Here is a 20,051-nt window from a genome sequence, read left to right on the forward strand (position 1 = left end):
ATTGTTGTTTGTTGTTGCTCCTCGTGGCCATTTTACTCAATATAACACCTGTAACGCACTGTAAGGCAACGACAATAGACCTCTCAATATAGCCGAAAATGAATAAGTCATAAGGAAGCCACATTTAGATAGAGACGAGCAGAAATCCAGCGAACCGGTAAGGAAGTACGAAGGGAGTTGCCTCAAGACGAGAGCCGCCGATATTTCGAACAGAGACTGTTCTTCTGGTCTCTGTTCGAAATATCGGTGGCTCTCGTATTGAAGCAACTCCCTTTATACATTTAAATGTAGTTTTTCGTACTGTAAGGTTTTTATGTAATTCCTTACATATTACTAGTTGTATGGCATTGTTCTGCTCCACTCTATCGGTAGCCCTATTTTTTCTGTGGCCCTTTCTAAAGATGGCTACTGGGCTCTTCCATCTTCAGGAGCCTGAAGGGCACGAGTTTCTATCGGAGTTAGGGTTGCCACCAGGCCGGTATTATACCGGCACGGCCGGTTATTTGCTCGCTCTGCCGGTTGCCGGTAGGAAGGTGATACCGGCAGCCTTTTGCCGGTATTTGTGACTCAAGACCTTTCATATGGGTTTTTGCGGGGTTTTCCCTTCAACATTCCACTACAGCTTGAATAAATCTGGAGCATAGCCCCAACTCCGCAGTCACCAGTTCTTTCCTTAGTTATTCATTATTATTATTACACACAGGAACATATGTTTCCTCGTATTATCTTGAGCTATCTCTCTGTTTTCTGTGTGTGCTCTTCCACCCCTCACCCACTTCCCTTTCTCGCGAGCCTTTCCCCTTTCCCTCTATTCCACCTCCTCTCCCTCAGCCGGTATTTTTCACTACGAAAGGTGGCAACCCTAATCGGAGTGCACGCGGTGTCTCTATACGAAGCAAGTGCGAACTAAGTCGTAATAACAATCCACATTCTGTGTGACGACATTGGCTTTCAAGACGATCAAAGGAGCCCTTGGGTGGAGCCTTCTTTTCTTTCCGCCGTGGACCGGGAACCCGAATGAAGGCACCAAAGTGACTAAAAACGTGACCTTATTCGCGCGTACCACTAATACAAAGAAGCCACCCGTGACCTTCGTGAAGGAATACGGCTTTGTGAAACGGCGGTGTTCTCTGTCCGCGCTGTTCCGGTTTCGCTATGTCTACCGACGTCATGAATACGTCACGGCGGCGTTCCTGCGGTAGAGGTCTATTGCTGAAATAAGTTCACACATATCCACAGAAATAAGTCCTTAACTCCACCTCTTTTATGTCGGCTCTAGTTTGAGCGACAAAGTGCGACGAAAGGAGTTTACATTGACACGCGATACCAGGGGAGAGGGTTAGAATCCCAACCCAGAGAACAAACATGCGCGGTGAGTGCAGGAGTCAGAGCTAACTTATCAAAAACGAGGTCACCCTACGTTTTGACAGCCAGGGAAGGAAATCAATTTCTTCGTCGCACGTTGGCGGTCACACTAGAGCCAACAAAAAAGAGGCGGAGCCAAGAACTCAGTTCCGTGAATTTTCGTATAATTTATTTCAGCAATCGTTGTTGCATTACAGAGCGTTACAGGTGCTATACTAAGTAAAATGACCACGAGGAATCCATTTCCGGAAAGAAAACGTTAGGTTGACTTGAGAAATTTAGGAGTTCAATTCGAGAAATAAATTTTCCATCAATTGAAATGATATAAAAATGGTACCAATATGTGGCGAATGTTCCTGCACTCCTAAAAATAAGGTGGTGGTGGTGATGGTGATGGTGATGGTGAAAGGGCTTGCCGTTGTCGGCCTCACGTGTGTGGGCAACGTCACGACTGACGCCCTGGGGAACTGTGCGTCCTGGGCCGACTTCTAGGGGAACTGTGCCGACATATGTCTGAAAGCGTCTGAGGAAAACCCAGGAAAAACCCCAGACAGCACAGCCGGCACCGGGATTCGATCCCGGGTACCTCCCAGTCTCGAGAGGTCGAGGCGGTCGAGAGTCTTCATCTTGTCCTGACACATTTCTTGACGTGCTTGCAGCCATTTCAAGACTATAGACTTGAAAGGCTTCCTCCATGATGCAGCGAATAAATTCGTGAAGTTCTTCATTTTTGTCTTTTCCCGTCGACGAGAAACACAGGAGAATAAATCACAGATGACATTTTTCAAGTATTGGTCAGAATGATAACGCACAGATAGCGTGTGCTCCCACTATACAGTGCCCAGATACGCTGACGCCCCTTGCGGGGAATGCGTGCTTGCCATTGTTCAAGTTGTTTACCTGATGATGAAATAATGGATGCTATGACTAGAGATGTCGCGGACTTTTTCGAACCGTGAAGTTCGACGTCGAACCTTGGGGGTTCGAGCGGTGTGATGAACCTTCCCACTTTTCAACAGGTTTGCGGAGGCTCGCAAAGTTGGACTTCTTTTCCTATCTTCTTTTTAAAATGAAACATTTAGTATTTTTTATTTCTTTTGCTTCCTGCTGTTGTTGGAAAACTGAAATACCTCTAAGGCTTCAGAGCAGTTGGATCTCAAGTGCAGACGGTTCACCATTCCATACCTATCAGTACATCTCTAGGGAGATGAGCAGTTTGTACAAACTCTAGGGAGTATAAGAAAAGGGCACTATGAAGTCACAAAATGGAATATGCAGATGAGATAATGCAAAAGGCAACACTTCTTGTACTAAATTTATGTGAGCTAGGAGCAAGAAAGGGGATCCGTAAAAGTGGCAACAAAGGAGTAAGACACGTCATTCTGCAGAAGAAAAATTCAAATCGCAGTTCTTCTCGCTAATCAGGCCATGTCTTCTGTTTTGTCACACTTTCACCAAATGGTAGATTTACTACTTGGATTTCTGTACAGCGCTAACAGCTGGAGCAGTCTCGCGGAGAAAATGAACTGGTGGATCGCAGCAAAAATTCTCAAAGCAAAATGAGAGACATTGATGCCAACGAACTCATAAATCATCAGATTTGTGTCATCAAGAAACAGAGAGGCATTGTCATGGCAAACAATTTTTAATGTACATATACTAGAACAGCCCTCGGGAGATATATGCGCATCAGAATTCTTCTGACCACTCCAGTTACTGTCACTGGTGCTGAAAAGAACTTCACCAGAATGAAACTGACCAAAATATCCTGCCCTCAACCATGGTGGGCTTTCTGAGCTAGCAGTTATCTGAATTCAAAAGAAGATTACCAGGTCCCTACGACGCATTGATTAACCGAAGCGAAGAACAACACACTTTGCGTAGATACGGAACACGTGCTGGATCGGCAACTATGGTCAGCCTCGGCCAGCATGGTTGACACACGATCTAGGTGAATTAAACACTACGTGAAGACAGAAATTGAGGAGGGGATCAGGACATCCTCCCCACCCCCTCTGGATCCGCCCCTGAATACCTGTACACTGTAGTCCTATGTTCATATACAAGGTGTTTCACCTAAAGTGATAAAAGATTCTAACTGGCGACGTACTCGCTTGAGCATTGTGGGACTTTCGGCAATTAAATTCTATAAACTTTTCCCGCCATTTAGGAAGGCTTTCGATAATTTTTGATTGAGGGAAATTATTTTTTTAAATGGAACTTTGAAAATTTCCAAGCAAACCTCACTTTTTTTACAGAAATATGAAGTCCTCCATCGATAACCACAGACTCAACAAAAACTAGATGCACATGTAGTAGTAGTAGAAGTAGCACATGTAGTGTAGTAGTAGTAAAACAAGATGCACATGTCGCGCGCGCTTCTTTGCGAAAATCGAGCAGGCGGGGCTAATTTCCACTATTTTTTATCGACTATTTCCGTTGCGGCACTGTGCATAGTTTTTGTTGTGCCCGTGGTTATCCGTGGAGGATTTCATATTTCTGTAAAAAAAAAGTGAGATTTGCTTGGCAATTTTCAAAGCTCGATTGAAAAAAATAAATTTCCCGCAATTGAAAAGTGTCCAAAGCCTTCCTCAATGGTGGCAGAAGTTTCCTGAAGGTAATTGTCGAAAGTCCCACAATCTTCCGGCGAGAACGTCGCCAGTTAGAATTTTTTTATCACGTTAGGTGAAACACACTGCATAATATCAACCCTGCATATTGTATAAAGTAAATACCGCATTCCAGTTTCCGCACTGTATAAGGGGCCTGGTACATATGTTTCCTGGTATACACTCTAAATAATTTTACACCATAAAGGGTGTAAAAGAACATGTGCATGGCGCACACCTTTTAAGGTGTAACGGAACACCATCAAGAAATCAAGGGTATAATTGTATGGAAGGGTGTAATGTAACCTGCAGACCATATAGGCAGCTGGAAATTACTACAGCTTCACTGCGAAAATATAGTGTTTCTAGTTTTTACAGAAGGCACATGCTTGGTAGTTTGGAGTGTCATTGTGGCTATCTTGCCATCACTCTTCGATCACAGCCATACAAAATATTCTTTAAAAAGTCAAGAATATACTTTTCTCACACTGAACTTGTAATACTTTCCAGGTATACTACTCAGCTGTACCCTGTGTGAAGCAAAAATAGGACATTGCAGACACATGTTGCACAGCACACACATGTTATAGGTGATTGATGTGGGTATATTCGGGCATCATACATATCAGACACAATCACAAGAACTGAATAGTTATGCTTTTATTAGGTTGACATTATGCCATGCAGCATACATATCCTACATTACGTAGGCATGAAGGTATTCAAACGTATCACTTAATACAGTTTTATCACATAGTAGTAATTTTATATTTTCCAGTCATCTAACCTTGAGGGGTTAGATGACAGTGTACCAAATGTTGAGTAACTGTGCATTTGGTCTTTATATCACAACCTGTATCACAAGCTTAAGTTTTGAGTACCACAAGCACTCCAACACTGCACAGGAACAGGAATACATTTAGCCTGTGTAATGGAGCCTATCCCACCTCCAAATACACCCTCTGTTACACCCTCATCACACCCTCCTGACAATGTCTCATAAAAGGGTGTAATTCACCATAGTTACACCCTCGAAAATTTTCAGGCCAAGATTCTAGGGTGTAAAATAGGTGTAATACACGAGAATACACCAATTTTACACCTTTAAAGGTGTGAAAATACTTAGAGTGTACTGTATGTATGTTTCGGTAGGGCCACGTTCTTTGTTGGTACAGCCCTGATGACACGCACAAGCCACTGAACAAACACAAACCACAGTGCGATGGTATTGTAAACATCATGCTAATATTATAGGAAGGGAGTTGCCTCAGGACAGAAGCCGCCGATATTTCGAACAGAGACTGTTCTTCTTCTGGGCAGTCAGTCTCTATTCAGTCAGAACAGTTCAGTCAGTTCTTCAGAACAGTCTCTGTTCGAAATATCGGCGGCTTCTGTCCTGAGGCAACTCCCTTCCTACATTCTACCGGTTCGCTGGATTTCTACCCATCTACGTATGCTAATATTATGGTGCATGTAAACTAGCTGTACACTACAAAGCAGACAACAGGGTACGCTTCAGGACTCGGTTGAGGTCAATAATTGCAAACGGTGTGCTTTGTTATGTTATGTTTATGTATGCATAGGGCTCTTCCTTTTCGGGTTAAACCCGATTTTTCACGATAGTTCCCCCCCGAACAAGTTTTGCAGAATTCGGGGCAAACGCGATATCTACCCGAAATCCTTGCGGTATCTCAACTTGTTGTTCTAGGTAAATCGTCGAAAAAGTGGATCATAATAACAGCAAAGAGAGCTATTTATTGTGACAACCTATCTGTCCTCCTTTTATAATTCCCTCCTGGAGGGGTCAAAGGCGAGCTTTTGTGGAGCTCGGGCAAGTGCTTGAATACCACTTTCATGAACTGCCCCAGTTCCGAGCGGAAATATAAAGATTCTTGTTTCTCGTCCCAGTGTCACAGCAGTGGCTTGTTTCATATGCCCTTCGTTTCATCCGAAAATTCCCCGATGACATATCAAACAGAAATCGTAGCGCCCGATTTCTCCCCGAATTCTGGTGTGTAAATAGCACCCGATCCCCCCCCCCCCGAATTCGAAAAATCATAAAATCCGAAAACGAAGAACCCTATCAATATGCAGTATTGTTCCTGAGACCGAAAACGTTTTTCTCACATTCCTAGAGTAACAATAATTGAAAAAGCCGTTATTTAGAACGAGATTTCTTGAGGCATCAAAAATTCTCATTCGGAAGTCGCGCATGTGCAAACCTGTCAAAATTCGTCCGAACTGTTCGACGAACTTTTCAAAAAAGTTCCGTATTTTTCGAATCTGTGAGAACTCGAACCGCGGCCTGTTCGGGACGTCCCTATAGTTACATGACGTCAAATCGACAGTGTATGTCTGCAGGGGAGTAGGCGCGGGTGAGCAGGCGAAAGGTAACTCCAGCTTCAATGAATAGATGAGAATTACTTACACTGGGCTGTCGGCTGTTGCAGTATAGTATGCAGTGATGTCGGATCCTCTTGTTGTATTGCCGCCAAGACAGAACATGAGGCCTTGCGGGACAGGAGGAGGGCACTGCAAATGAAGTGGCACATCACAAAATTATGGGTCTAGTATGACGGAAGTCATGTTAGAGGAGCAATGGGGTGACATTTAACACGGCTTGGAGCCATCTCTTAGTCCCCAAGCTGTCCATCAGGAGTCAGCGTGCACAAACGTTTTGCAAAACACTTTCTCTGTGCGCCAGGGGCGGCGGAAGGTGGGGGCAGACGGGCATTTGCCACCTTAGTTTTCACTTCAGAGGCCCGTCACGCCACTTTTCATACGTAGGCTTCGACCGAGACAGACTCGCGCTTTCAGCCCTGGTGCCGCGCCGAGTGAAAACGCACACCCGTTTAAAAAGTAGAAGACTAAATTCACCCGATTAGGTACCACTTTCTTTCTACCACTTAGGCTCTTGTGCTTGTCTTCGTATCCCGTGTCTCTCGGTCATTCGTTCCTTCATCATAGGTACCACTTCGTTCGCTGTTGCAGTGTGTGCGACTTCTACCCCTATGAATACAGGGATTATCTCATTGAACTGGATGGTTGAAAGGCGATGTCCCCCAAGGTCAGAAGTCTTCGGCCGAAATTCGGGGTGCATTTCGGTAGCATGTGGTGATGCACAGAAACAAAAGTTCGGTCCCGATTTCGGCTCGGACAGTTTTCGGACAGTTTTTCGTGTCATGCGGCGTGGCAAAACGGTTGACTGCTGCGGTGTTTGCGATTTCTCCTCCCGTGAATAGACTCGTTCGGCTGCCCAGTGGGCGCTCCTGTCTTCTGCCATCAGCGCCACTTGTAGCGGTAGCGATAAGCTTTCTAGAGTAGTGTATCCCCTTATCGCCTATGATTGCCAGTGGTGTGTGTTCGTGTGCGTTGCTGTGAAGATGATTAAACTTTACTGCGCCTTCAAGAAGGTCAATGAAATCGAGGATTTTTTTCCCGGTTTCATGTTTGACAAAAGGAAATCGTCTACGACCGTATGTTTTCGCCGTAGAACAACATGTTTTCTCCGACAGGTTGGTCGTACAAGGCAAATGTGTCTCCCAGGTGCGGGACAACGTGGTGTACGACGTAAACATTCTTGTAAGTGGTTACTGTTCTCTATGTATTTCGCGAATTAATCGAAGGGCATTGAGATTCGTTAGTTAACGTCAAATGTTCCTTTTTGCGCACTTTTCAGGTTGACAAGACCACAACGGTGGGGAAAACCCAGTGGGAAGCCAGAGAGACCACAGAACGGACGCATCGCGGATCTTTTCCCAGGTTGTAGTACTGTGTTTCTTCGATCAAGTGTCACGATTCTCAGATTTTTTGAACACGCTAGCATCCCTAGTGGAAATGGTCTGCAATCCCCCAAGTGGTTTATGAAACCATTTCCACTTTACACCGCTTACGTACAAAGTGGTATAAAAAAGAAAGTATAACGTAAACCACTTGGTATTAAAGACCTTTTTCACTTGCGATGGACGCCGTAGAATTGTTGCAGAGTCGAAACTGTGCCTGATGCAGGAGATACGTCAGCTAAAATTTGGGTGAACTGGATATAAGCGCACAGTACTGCGAGCCTAGTTTCACAACATTACTTTCCTTGCCATTGCAGCTAATCTCCTGTCATGCAACAGCAGCAACATTCCGCCTGCACGAAAAGACACCATCATGAAAGGTTATGGAGAACTAAACTGCTCAATGATGAAGGTTTTGAAGTCTATGCAAAAGACTGAAGTTGAGTGGGAATGTGAGATGCTCTTGGAAGACATAGTCAAGCAAGTCGCAGATAACCATGAAGAGGAGATTCTGAATGACATCCTTGGCAGAATGCAGTGCAGACCTATTTGGAGGTGTCTAGAGTATAAGCAGACTAATGGGGCACTGCAGGTGTCCTTGCACACAAGGACTTTTTTGTTCACCTGGAAGCAGAGCTACTGGAAATTTACAATGAAGCCGTGGAACTAAAGGGATCTCCATGCCAACTGGCACTTGAGACCCGCGGACAAGCACAGAACAAACGGTAATTAGTGAAGCTATGTCATGCCATTATACAGAGTTCCCTTGACTACAGTTTCCTTAAGTTGCATCACTGTACATATTCATAAAATACAGTTCAATTTATTACATTCTACATACAATCATTGCAGTTGGACAGGCCACGTTATGTAATAAAATGGAAACTGCATTGTCCGCTTCTCCTGTTACGTTGACTTATTTCACTAATTTGGATTTCCTGTGACTACAGATGGCATGCAGAACGTAAAGTAAGGATCTCCAGCACAAAAGCTCATCAGATAAAAACAAGACGTGACAACTTCCAGGCACTTTCTCTAAGAATGGCACAAAGTAAGCCATTTAGTAATGAGGCAACGCGTTATGGTAAGTCGATACATAGCCATTATCGCGGACAGGTTGTTTGCACTTTGTTTTGTGTGCAGAGCATTTCAAATATGAAGCATTGTATATGAAAATTATATTAAATTGTTTGCATCTTAAGGAAAAGTGGGTCAAGCTGACCGAATCTTCGACAAACCTTAACAAACATTGGAGTCTTTGTGTTTGTTGGCTGACACCACCGACCACGACCAACTCAGGTTGCTCCGAATCGGTCGCCGACCCAAAACCCCAGAAAGTTGGGTGGTGTTCTAGCCAATCACAACCTGGTGCACTGGCACGTGATCTACAGGGTGTCTCACGAAAAATGAACTAAAGTGATAAAAAAAGGGTCTATCGCACAATAAAAAGACGAACTGCATAGGGTTACTGGTGGTGTGAGGATGCTCAAACTATTTTTGTTTTGTAATTAATTAATTAAGTGGAATTAATTCACTTAATCGGGCAGGATCTGCCCGAGAAAGCGGTAATCTTTTGAGCAGACAGACTGCAAGAATACCAGTTGGCAAGCGATCGACGTAATGTTCCTGCGAAGCAGCTCCTATTTCGAATGGCATTTAAAAATATTTTATGCTGTCCAATCTACGTTGGGGGTTGTCGCTCAACAACGATGTCACAAGTCTCACAGCAGCATAATGAGACATCGGATGCGTGCTGTACCGCAATCACTGTTTACAAAACAATTCCTTGATTAAGAATTGTCGATTAGTGCAAGCAGGGATGCGTATAACAGCTGTGTAACAGTGCTCGCAGTCGTAAGTTCAACTGACTTGACACGCCTAAAGTCGACCAAGTTCACCCGCGAGGAATTACATACATTATATTTCACGCCAGTTTCGTTGTGTCACTTCTCTGTTAGATCAACTACCACCCATCTTTTTCACAATGTCCAAGGTTTGTGAAGACCACATTCCCGGGCGACAAGCTCTGAAGCGGCATTTCCTGATTTATGAGTTCGCATGATTTGGTGGGAACGCAAAGTAACTCCCTCTGGGCGTTTCTGTAGGCGAGAGCTGGTACGCGCGGGACCTACCTGCATACATAGGTTCCCCTTTTGATGACCACATATACACACGTACTCACTGGAAAGATGATGTGATGACCTTGCTCATTTCGAACCCTGCGTAAGGTTGCTAACAGACTGGAGTTCTTTGGTGTTTGGTATCTTCCTTCCATGATGACGTCTGTGCTATGTGCAAAGGGACTCAATGCTTCAGATCCTTTAATACTTGCAGAACACCTGTTGCCGGATGGTAAGCCGATAACTTGATGGATAGACTCTTTGTCTGGCCAGATATACGTACAACAGCTGGACCTCGCCGCTAGGATATCAACCTTTCAAAATGGTAATAATAACATTCACGTGTCGAATATGCTGCTTCTTGACACTGATGATGAATTATTCGATTAAAGAGTTCTGCTAGCGAGTAGGATGTGTCGCCGCTTTATGCGGGTACTTACAGTACTACTTACATGCGGGTACTTACATGCGGGTATGAACAGTTTGCTTAAACAGTATAGATTAGAAGTACTTTTCACTTCCACGTGGTCCTCTCGCATCTTTCCTCAATTTAGCCAATGAACTGCTAGAAGACGGCGAAGTACTCCTGAAGAGACGTGCGTTCTTCTGCTCCGTTAAGCCTTAAGATTCCCCGCGGGGTTGACTGGCCAAGGTGCGGTCTGCCCTATGAGCTCTGAAACACGTCGGCCGCACCGTCTACATCGCTTCTCACTGTAAGACCGCGACCGTGCCGGGAACACGGACTCGTTAGCGAAATTTACATGTATCGAGGAGAAGCACTTGTGTAAGACGAAACAAATGCTATGTCTTTTCGTCGTGCAGGTATTCATACGGGAAATGCAAACCAATGGATACTGCGGACCAGTGTTTGTGCCGTCGGGAGGGAGAGAATGCGTGTAAAAAGCAGGCAGACAATTGCATCACGAACAACCAGAATACTGTGCCTTGACACCGAACTCATGCAAGTGTCGTTCACATATATCCGAGAAACCGAGGAGTGTAACATATACGTGGCAGCGCAATGAACGCGCGCGCCGTCTTTACGCGCTACTTGAAGAAGCAAGCTGAACGGACAACAACGTCAACTTTATTATGAGATGATGAGTGGGGTGTTTCATCGCCACCGGCAATACTCTACCCCATTGCTGGTGGTGATGCGGGGAATGAAATAATGAGCCCCTTCACAATAAGGATCGAAGTCCTATGGTATCCAGGAAGGTGGCCGGTGAAAGGTGGTATCCAGGCCGGTGCAATACGGACTTGCGGCGGAATGGCGGACTTGCCATTTCGAGAGGCGCCACCGGTATACGTTGGGGCAGCATTAGAAAATTTCGCGTCTACCAGAGCATAAAAATGGACTCGAATGACTTCAGGGGGAACCTGATCTCTTCGCTTCTGGCGGTCCGGAAGACGTACGAAGGTGAGTGGCACAGGCAGAGACCAGGGGGCGTCCGGCGGTATGACGTCCTTAGTTATGAAGCCTGGCGTGTCCTCTGAGCTACGCGATGGAAATCACTTTCAGGACGAGTAACGAATTTGCCTGAGAAATGGGTGACGGGTAATGTGCGCACGCAAACGTAGGAAGTGTCTAGCCGTTTAACGGTCACGGAGAACCTCCACCGGGAGTTCACCAGCTTCAGCCAGGACTTGCCGTGTTTCAGCCATTCTTGGAACTCCAAGGCAGCGACGAAAGCTCCGGGTAAAGGGGGTTCGACGGGTATTTAATGACGTGGTGGAAATCCTGTGCAAGATTGGAAGGCTGTGAACACGTCCTCACCAAAGCCGTGTGAACGGCTAGAATGGAGCGCTGATCACAGCCCCATACTAAGCCAGAAAGATGTTGAATTGCAGGGGGTTCGAACTATTTCGTGACTTTCACAGAGCACTATTCAAGATAAACCGTCGTGTACCCTATGAAGACCAAATACGAACTGCTCCAAAGATTCCACGAGTATAGACGAATGGTGAAAACTCTACACAATACAATAGTTAAGACTTTGCGCAGTGACAACGGAGGAGAGTACACCAACGAGGAATTCAACGAATACCTAGCTAAGCATGACAAGGCGCCAGCTGGCCATTCCGGCACTCCTGAGCAGAATGGAATTTCAGAGAGAATGAATCAGACATTGCTGGACATGACGAGGTGTCTCCTTATTGAGTCAGGGATCACCAAAGAACTTTGGGCTGATGCAGTTGTCACCGCAAGTCACATCAGAAATAAGTGTCCATCTAAGGCAATCGAAGGAAAATCGCCAGAAGCTCTGTGGACAGGAGAAGCGAGAATAGACCACTTATGAGTATTTGGATGTCGAGCATGGAACGTGCGAAGCAGACGATGCAAAGGAAAGAAATTCGACCCGAAAGCTGAAGAATGCATCCTTGTTGGGTATCCAGAAGTCGTTAAGGGCTATAAATTGTGGAACTGGAAGGACGATCGTTTCTTTGTGAGTCGGGACGTCGTGTTTGATCCCTACCCCTTAACAAACAAACAAACAAAACTGTTTCCCCTACAGGGGCGGATCTGGACCCCCGATTGGGGGGGGGGGGTTCTTTGTCGGAGCGCGTAGTGGGGGAGGGGGAGAGGGAAACCCAATGTATAAACTGACGTTTTGGGGGGAGGGCGATCGCCCAACCGCTCCCCCCCCCTTGGATCCGCCACTGTTTCCCTATAAGCTTTATCAGGCTGCAAACACAAGTGTTGAGACATGTGACAATGGTCATGTCACTATCGCATTTCATGTCGATCACAGCTTAAAGGGTCTCTGACCAGAAGCTGGAGAGCCTTTTCCGCAGTGGCTACCGATAGAATACACAAAAGCAACTTCATATACGAAAATTCATGCCTCAACACCTCGTAGTTTTCGTAAACTCGAATTTTGAACATCGCGGTTCACGCCGACGCTGGCACACCTAGCGTCAAACCAAGAAAACGTACGCATATATAGAAAACTCATCTGGTCATCCCAACGGGATGACGTCAATCGCCCATGCAATCAGCGCGCAGAATGCCGTCACGTGATCGAGCACTACAACAACAACTTTCAGCAAGAACCAACATTTTTACGCCGATATACTGTTGTCACAATCTCTGGAAATAAAAAGTATGTGTATACTTCGAAATCTACGACCTGTTTTATAACTGCGATAATCCAATTAGCGACTTCCGTGGAAAGAGGAGCTACGAGGCTACGAGCTACGACGACTTTCGGGATCCAGCGCGCTATTTCACTGCGTTAGCGTAGTGTGTGTATTTCCAAGTTTTCTTTAGTTATGTCTTTTGGAACAACGACCAATTTATCGAGGTACAGCCCTTACTTCATTTGACGTGCCTCGGTTGTGTCGTCAAAGCGAGATTATTCGGCGGGCATTCAGTTCCGTACGATACTGCGCGTTCAACCGCAGCGGCAGGTATGGTTGGCAGCGGATTTTGCCAATCGTATTTGAAGAATGCAGACTATGAGACGGACCCCTCAGTTTGAGTACAAAGAACCTCCGCCTACAGCAGTCCGCAGTGCTTTCCTTGAATCTATCTTCCAAGACTGTTGCACCTGGACGTGACGAGGTTAGTGTCTTCTGTATAATTTATACAGTGATTACTCTCCTTGTGAGAATTACGTTGTGGCATGCAGATGTTAGGAGACCATTTACGCAACAAAGCAAAATACGGATTAAAGAAAATTGAAGTTTACGCACTAAATCAAAAGATTACTGTACAATTCCGAGTGTTGTTGAATGCAGCCATGCCAATTGCAACATTCATGCAGTATAACAGTATGCAGCCATGCAGTAAGCAACATTCACAGTACGTAAAATGAAGCTGTGTATTCCGCATCTAGACGTAACATTATAATTGTCACAGCAGTGTGCACCAATGTAGTTCATGACTTCCTTGGACAAGGTGTGGAACCAAATGTTGGAAATACAGGGCAGGGATCAGGTACAAGTCTTCTTCTATTTGTTTTCCTTATAATATGCAGCATACTGCACATAGTAAAGAAGGGTTCTGGATTCTAAACCAACGCAGTTGAAATCCTTAGTTTACCCCAAGCTGTACTATTGTTGTCTAATCTGGGGAAACACCACAGAGGGCAACTACGATAAAATTGCAGTGCACAACAAAACAAAGAAAGAAAGCCTGGTATACGACAACCATGTCTACAGGTTGTCTACAGGTGCAATGTGCTGGACCCACGTTGCAAAGAGGCCCACCAGGGGTGCCACTACAATCCATCCATCCAGCCCCTCAGCTCCTTCAACACGTGCAAAATACAGTAGACAAAGCGTTCACTTGGAAATCAGACATTTACACAAAATTGCCTTGAAAATTCAGGATCTTTTAGCGCCATCCTAAACACTTGCCATTATGGTATGAAATCTATCACTGTACCACCTTACAAGGTTCCACACAAGGCACTTGATGCTTTGTATGTATTTGCCTTTTTCTATGTGTTCCAGTCTCAGAACATCAACGGCCATGTTCAAAAGAACTGGAATATGCCTCTGCAATCTGGAACCCATCCCAACATCTCTTAATCGACAAAGTAGAATTTGTACAGAACCGCACGGTTTGTTGCTCGTGATTATCATCTTTTTTCCAGCGTCTCAGCCATTAAAGCCAAACTCTTTCTTACTCCTTTGATTACCAGATGAAACGTATCAGGCCTGGCATTCTTTCGTAAGTCATATTACAGTCACACTCCTCCCCTCCCCACTTACTGTCAATCCCCTCACAAGTTACTTCCAAGACTTGATGACTCGCACAAAAGTACTTGCTCCACCTACACAAACAAAAAAATTCCTCTACTCTCTGCACCAGCTGATGGTGTCAAACTGGAATGACCTACCTGCCCACATAGCATCAGAACAAAATGTATCGTCATTTATTTCCAAGTGCTATGATCGTTTTCAGATCGAATGAATTTCTTTGTGGTGAGTGAACGAATTTTGTGTACATCATTTTGGTATTTGTCTTTTTTGGATAAAAAACCTCCCGCATTTATGTAAATCTCTTCACAAGGGTCTTTAAGTAAACAAATGAAATGAAGAACTTCGTGATACTTTCATAATTGGAGCATTTTTAATGCATATTTTAAAACAATGGCTGCTAAAAATGTGTCAGACACCGTTACAAAGGCTGCCGTCTATCAGGTGAATCATGATTTTTCCCGGAAGCCCAATAATGTAGAACGCTGCATCGCATATGCTATTTTGGAGCAGTCTCTGCAGACATATTATGAAGATATTATCTGAGTGCCACAATAAACTATATGAACCACATTTCATGTTACATCATCTTTGACTAAAACATGCCTATTTGAGTATTCGAGCAGCCCAAGATACAAAGCTTGGTTCCTCAAGGTCTACATCCTACTCAAACTGAGTGTGCACTTTGCACACAAAAGGAAGATTGAGAATGAAAAAATGGCTAGGAAGCAAGCGAACTCGGGTTTTACATCATGCATGGAAGATTGAGGTTTTCGATAGTCAACTTGTGTAGTGAGCACTTCTGGAGGACTGAGAGCAGGAACCGAGGTCACACTCAGGGTAACCTGCATAACAGTCTGATTTACTTCCACATAACGATCATTAAAATACTTGAGGTGCCTAAACAATACTATTTGGGTGCTATGAGACAGTAAGAGTTCGAACAACACTTACGACATTGACTGAATGGGTGGACAAAAGGATGCATCAGAACAGGATTGGATTTGTGTCTGGTGGAATTGAGAGCCCAATGTAATTCTTACCAGGCGGAGCAGGCTGATGAGATGGTGCTTTGTGTCAGGGGTCAGCACAGTGGTTTATCCAGAATCCCAAGTATGGAGGAGTGTTGAAAAAAGTTTGGGGGGAGGGGGATCATTATTATAGTTGCATCATTAGTCTACAGCTGAAATTGCAAGGGCACCCCCTGTAGCGGGTACTTCCACCTAGTGTCTTGGGTATTTAAAGCATGTATAGTAGTTACTATGGGAAAGGCTTTGCGTATCCTGTTCAACGCGCAGACTGGTATAACGATTCTCTTGTTTTTTTCAAGTTTGTGCAACATCCATCTCACGAACTGTTGGTATGTAGTGTACGTATCTATTTCCTGTATGAGACACGCAAGCTTTGAACAAAGCTAAAGCTAGGAGGTCGCCGAGTATTAATTCAGCTGCACTCTTTCTGAATAAGCGACGAGCAATAACGAAAAGTTCAGAAAAACTATTTCGTATTGAAACCAACCAGCATGGTTGTGCGCATGAGACACGTACGCTTCTTACTTGTGAATATGAGCGCTAGGTTCGTGCTGCCCTCGAAGTTCGAAATATGTTACTTTAAGAGCAGCTCCTTGCAACATAAGCATTCGACTTCTTTCGGCATTATTATGCAATGAACCACTCCGGCCCCTTTACATGGCGCCGTCAAACATGAAATTTACACAAACTGTTCATGTGCTTCATCGTGATGGATGCTGAAAGCTCATCTAACAGTCTGTCGTTGGAACTTCCTCTTCATGCTGAAGTCGATTCGCGGCTCAACATTTCAAAAGCAAGGCCTCCAAACTCTGCTGCACGTAGCAGGTGCCTTTCAGCTGCTGAAAGGTAGCTGAAAAGCTGACTTATCGACTCCGCTGTGCTTCCGCGTCCATATTGAAAAAGCAATACGGAAGTTGCGGAAACCGCCCGAACTTCCGGTGTGGACTTTCCACCAATAAACGTCGCGGGCGTTTGACGTCATACACATGGGAAAACCACTGCATAATAGCTAGAGTTTTGCGCTGATCGCACGAGTTGAGGGCGGAAATCGAAACCGCTTTTCGGCTTCTTGTTTGGAATAGTTGGCGGCTCCGCAGAGACGAAACGTTTCAGTTGTAACTTGGAGGCACCATGTAGGTTCGTTATCCATACAAACAAAGACATTGACCAGGTTCTGGTCAGAGACCCTTTAAGTGGTGCTCACAATACCGGTCAGCAAGACCGCTATTCTATTGACGAGCAGGATGGCACAGAAGAAAACGGTCCGCCATCAGTGGCAGAAGACGAAGCAAGCAGTAGCAGTAGGTAGACCTGTGCGCCGCCGCGCCGCGCCGCCGCCGGCGCCACCCCAGCGCGCCGATATATCCCGCGCGTGTTCCGTGTTCCGATAGGTTCCGCTGCGGAGCGAGAAGCTCAGAGTGGTTTCGCGCACTTCTGCCGGTCTTGGCCTCGCGAGTATTGAACTCTCATGGCATCAGAGACTGAATCTCAGTTTTTGAAGCGCGTCTCGTTGTTCTCTGTTGATAACAACTCAAGTGCATTTAAAACGAGCGCGGTGTGGCGTTACTTTGGCACCTTAGTTTCGCAAGACGGTGACAAGAAGCGGAAGATTGACTCTGATTTCTTCTGCGATGAGTGCCTGACAAACGCAAAAGAGAAGGATTGAGATAAGCCCTTCGATAAGTGAGTATGTTGGTACATGAAAATCTCCTCACCGTTGCTGAACGAATGCAAAACATTGGTAAAAGGAGACGTGTAGAAAACGCTCGAGCTTTCTGGTTCTTATACTGTCATTATTATTGTTGTTGTTTTCATTCATTCGTGATAGTATTAGGTTGATCCCATGGGCACCGCGGAGGGGGGCAAGAGGGCCGTTGCCCCTCCTCCCCCCGCTGGCCGGGTTGATTTTTGTGCATGACAACTATGTCCTCTGTAAAAATTCCCTCTGAGGGTACGGCGCGTGTGCAACCATGTTACTCTGCACAGATTACGGGCTTTGACGGCTTGTTCTAGCCAAAATGTGGTCGAAGTTACTCTATTGTTTGTGGTAAATTTGTTACGGTTAGACCTTTTTTTGTTTTCAAATAAGAAGTAGAACCTTTTTAGGATGTGGTGTCGACTGTAGTCTAGACAGTATACACCTCGCAAGTCACCGCCAGTGGCAAAACCGGCTCTACGCCGCCGCCGGTCAAAGTGGCATCGGCGCACAGGTCTAAGCAGTACCCAGCTGCCGCCTAGCAAATGATGGTGCTAACAGTAGTATATGGGCATGCCGAGGGAGATCGGTGGCGAGTTCGTTCCATGCCAGTGCCCCCCTGAGCCGACTTCACTCGCGAATTTTTTCCCGCGCGCGGTTGGTGGCGCTCGGGTGGAGCGCTACGCATGCGCTTACCCTCGCACATTTTTCAGCCTGGGCCGACTTCACTCGCGAATATTTTCCCGCGCACGGTGGGTGGCGCTCGGGTGGAGGGCTGCACGTGCCCTTATCGTCGCGCATTGTTCAGCCTCGGCCGACTTCTTTGGTCATTTTTTCTGGTGGTGCGTGGGCGGTTTACATGCAAGTATAGACATGCAAAGGGTAGCCATACACAAAAGTCCAAGTGAAAATATATTTAGTAATGCCAACAGTGCTGGGAATTATGTTGTGACTCTGTGTGGAGGAGAAAAACCCAGCCAAAAAACCTGAGGCAGAAGAAACACAATGCAATACACGTAACAGATATTGTACTTATTACAGGTATGATGCAACAGCATCGAAAAGGTATTACACATCAAACACAATATTTTTTGTTAACGATAATTATACACACAAGTTTTCAATGAATCAGAATTAAAATGGAATAGCACATTTAATCAAAGAAGATATTCTTAATCAATATGATTACAATCAAAATTACAAGTTGTGTTATAAAAGTCTAATATTCTTACACGTGAGAACCATCATTGCAACAGTGGAGTTTCAATTACAAGCTCTGATAGATGTAAGTAATTTCGAGCACAATAGGGAACCAGTTCTTGCAACGATGTCGAATGAGTAGAAGTTCAATATTGTACAAGGTCTGATGTATCATCACTTATTGAAACTCAACGAACATATCAACTGCGGTGGACCACCGGACGATTTTCATCTCATACTGTCTTGTACGCCATTCAAGAATATTCATACAAAGAAAGGAAACATCAATAAGAGATTGTGCAAGTTTGTCACAACAAAGTGCAAGTTGCTGAAGCGATACAAATACGGCGACAACATATCGATTGCATTAATCAACGCTGGATTCAAGCGGCCAATAATAAGACATCACTATATAATCCATTCTTAATTCATCAATCAAGACAACAAACGAAAACTTCCAGAATAGGACAATTGTAATCTATCGAAATAAACAAATATATAACTGAAATAATAAATGTAATCTTTGTCATCAATATAATGAATTCTACGCATCGCAATGAAAACAGTTTGTATTTAGCATGGTTAGATTGAGAACAATGGTTGTTAAGGAAACGAATATTCCACACTATATGCAAGAATTCTCATATGGAATCAGAGCTGACCACCAAATAGGTTTTACGCGACTACACTCTGTACAATTTCAACACCCGAAGGGTAGAATTGCCGTGGAGAAGGATCGGTCATTGAAATTTAGAGACATGATACATCAGTCTTTGTTTACAAAAGAGGATCACTAATCTTTTGTGAAAACTTATCGTATTTCGTGAATTAAATTGCACAGGGCATGTATATTTCTCAAACAGCTGCACTAGCTCTCTTATTCATGAGCAAACGACAACTGTATAATTGAAAGTATGTTGCCGGAGAAGGACCAGTCATTGATATTTAGAGGCATGATACATCAATCTTTGTTTACAAAGAGGATCACTAATCTTGTGTGAAAACTTATCATATTTCGTGAATTAAATTGTACGGTGTGTGTATATTTCTTCAAACAGATGGACTAGCTCTCTTATTCATGAGCAAACGACAAATGTATAATTGAAAGTATGTCCATAACATCTTTTGACAATATATGTTGAAAGGAATCTATTATCAAATGCCACAATGCAAATGGAGCACTTTACAAGCATGACGTGCAGGCGGAGTCTACATTTCTAATTACATAATCGTCATAACACACGGCTCACAAATGCAAAACGGAAACGCAACAAAACACAAATGCAATTTGCGGAAACGTCTTCGGCGACAGGGATGACCCTTTCTTTGAGTTTTAAGTAAATTTTATTTGAAAAATATTCGCAATTATTAATCCCCATGGCATAGTCAATCCACATTCCATTGTAGTGTATATAGAAAATATCAAACTCTTCGACGGAAATTCTCTGTCAACGCGAAAGAGTGCTTGTCAAAGTGAGCGAGATAAAGCTTGCATGTTGTGAAATTGCACATTCTACAACTCTGATCGTAACCTGCAACAC

General features: G+C 44.5%; 1 protein-coding gene across 1 annotated transcript in view; it reads right to left on the bottom strand.

Moving 5' to 3' along the window:
• The window catches only part of LOC135393321 (uncharacterized), a 142,194-nt gene extending 132,160 nt beyond the window's left edge, over positions 1 to 10,034 (bottom strand). Inside the window, exons 1-2 of the mRNA XM_064623792.1 lie at positions 9,939 to 10,034; positions 6,403 to 6,506 (exon numbers count right to left, since the gene is read on the bottom strand). Of these exons, the coding sequence (XP_064479862.1) occupies positions 6,403 to 6,506; positions 9,939 to 10,031 (197 nt within the window). The 5' untranslated portion in view covers positions 10,032 to 10,034. The remainder of the gene's footprint in view (positions 1 to 6,402; positions 6,507 to 9,938) is intronic.
• Positions 10,035 to 20,051: the final 10,017 nt, after the last annotated feature.

The sequence above is a fragment of the Ornithodoros turicata genome, chromosome 4 (genome assembly GCF_037126465.1).
Source record: "Ornithodoros turicata isolate Travis chromosome 4, ASM3712646v1, whole genome shotgun sequence".
Lineage (NCBI taxonomy): Eukaryota > Metazoa > Arthropoda > Arachnida > Ixodida > Argasidae > Ornithodoros > Ornithodoros turicata.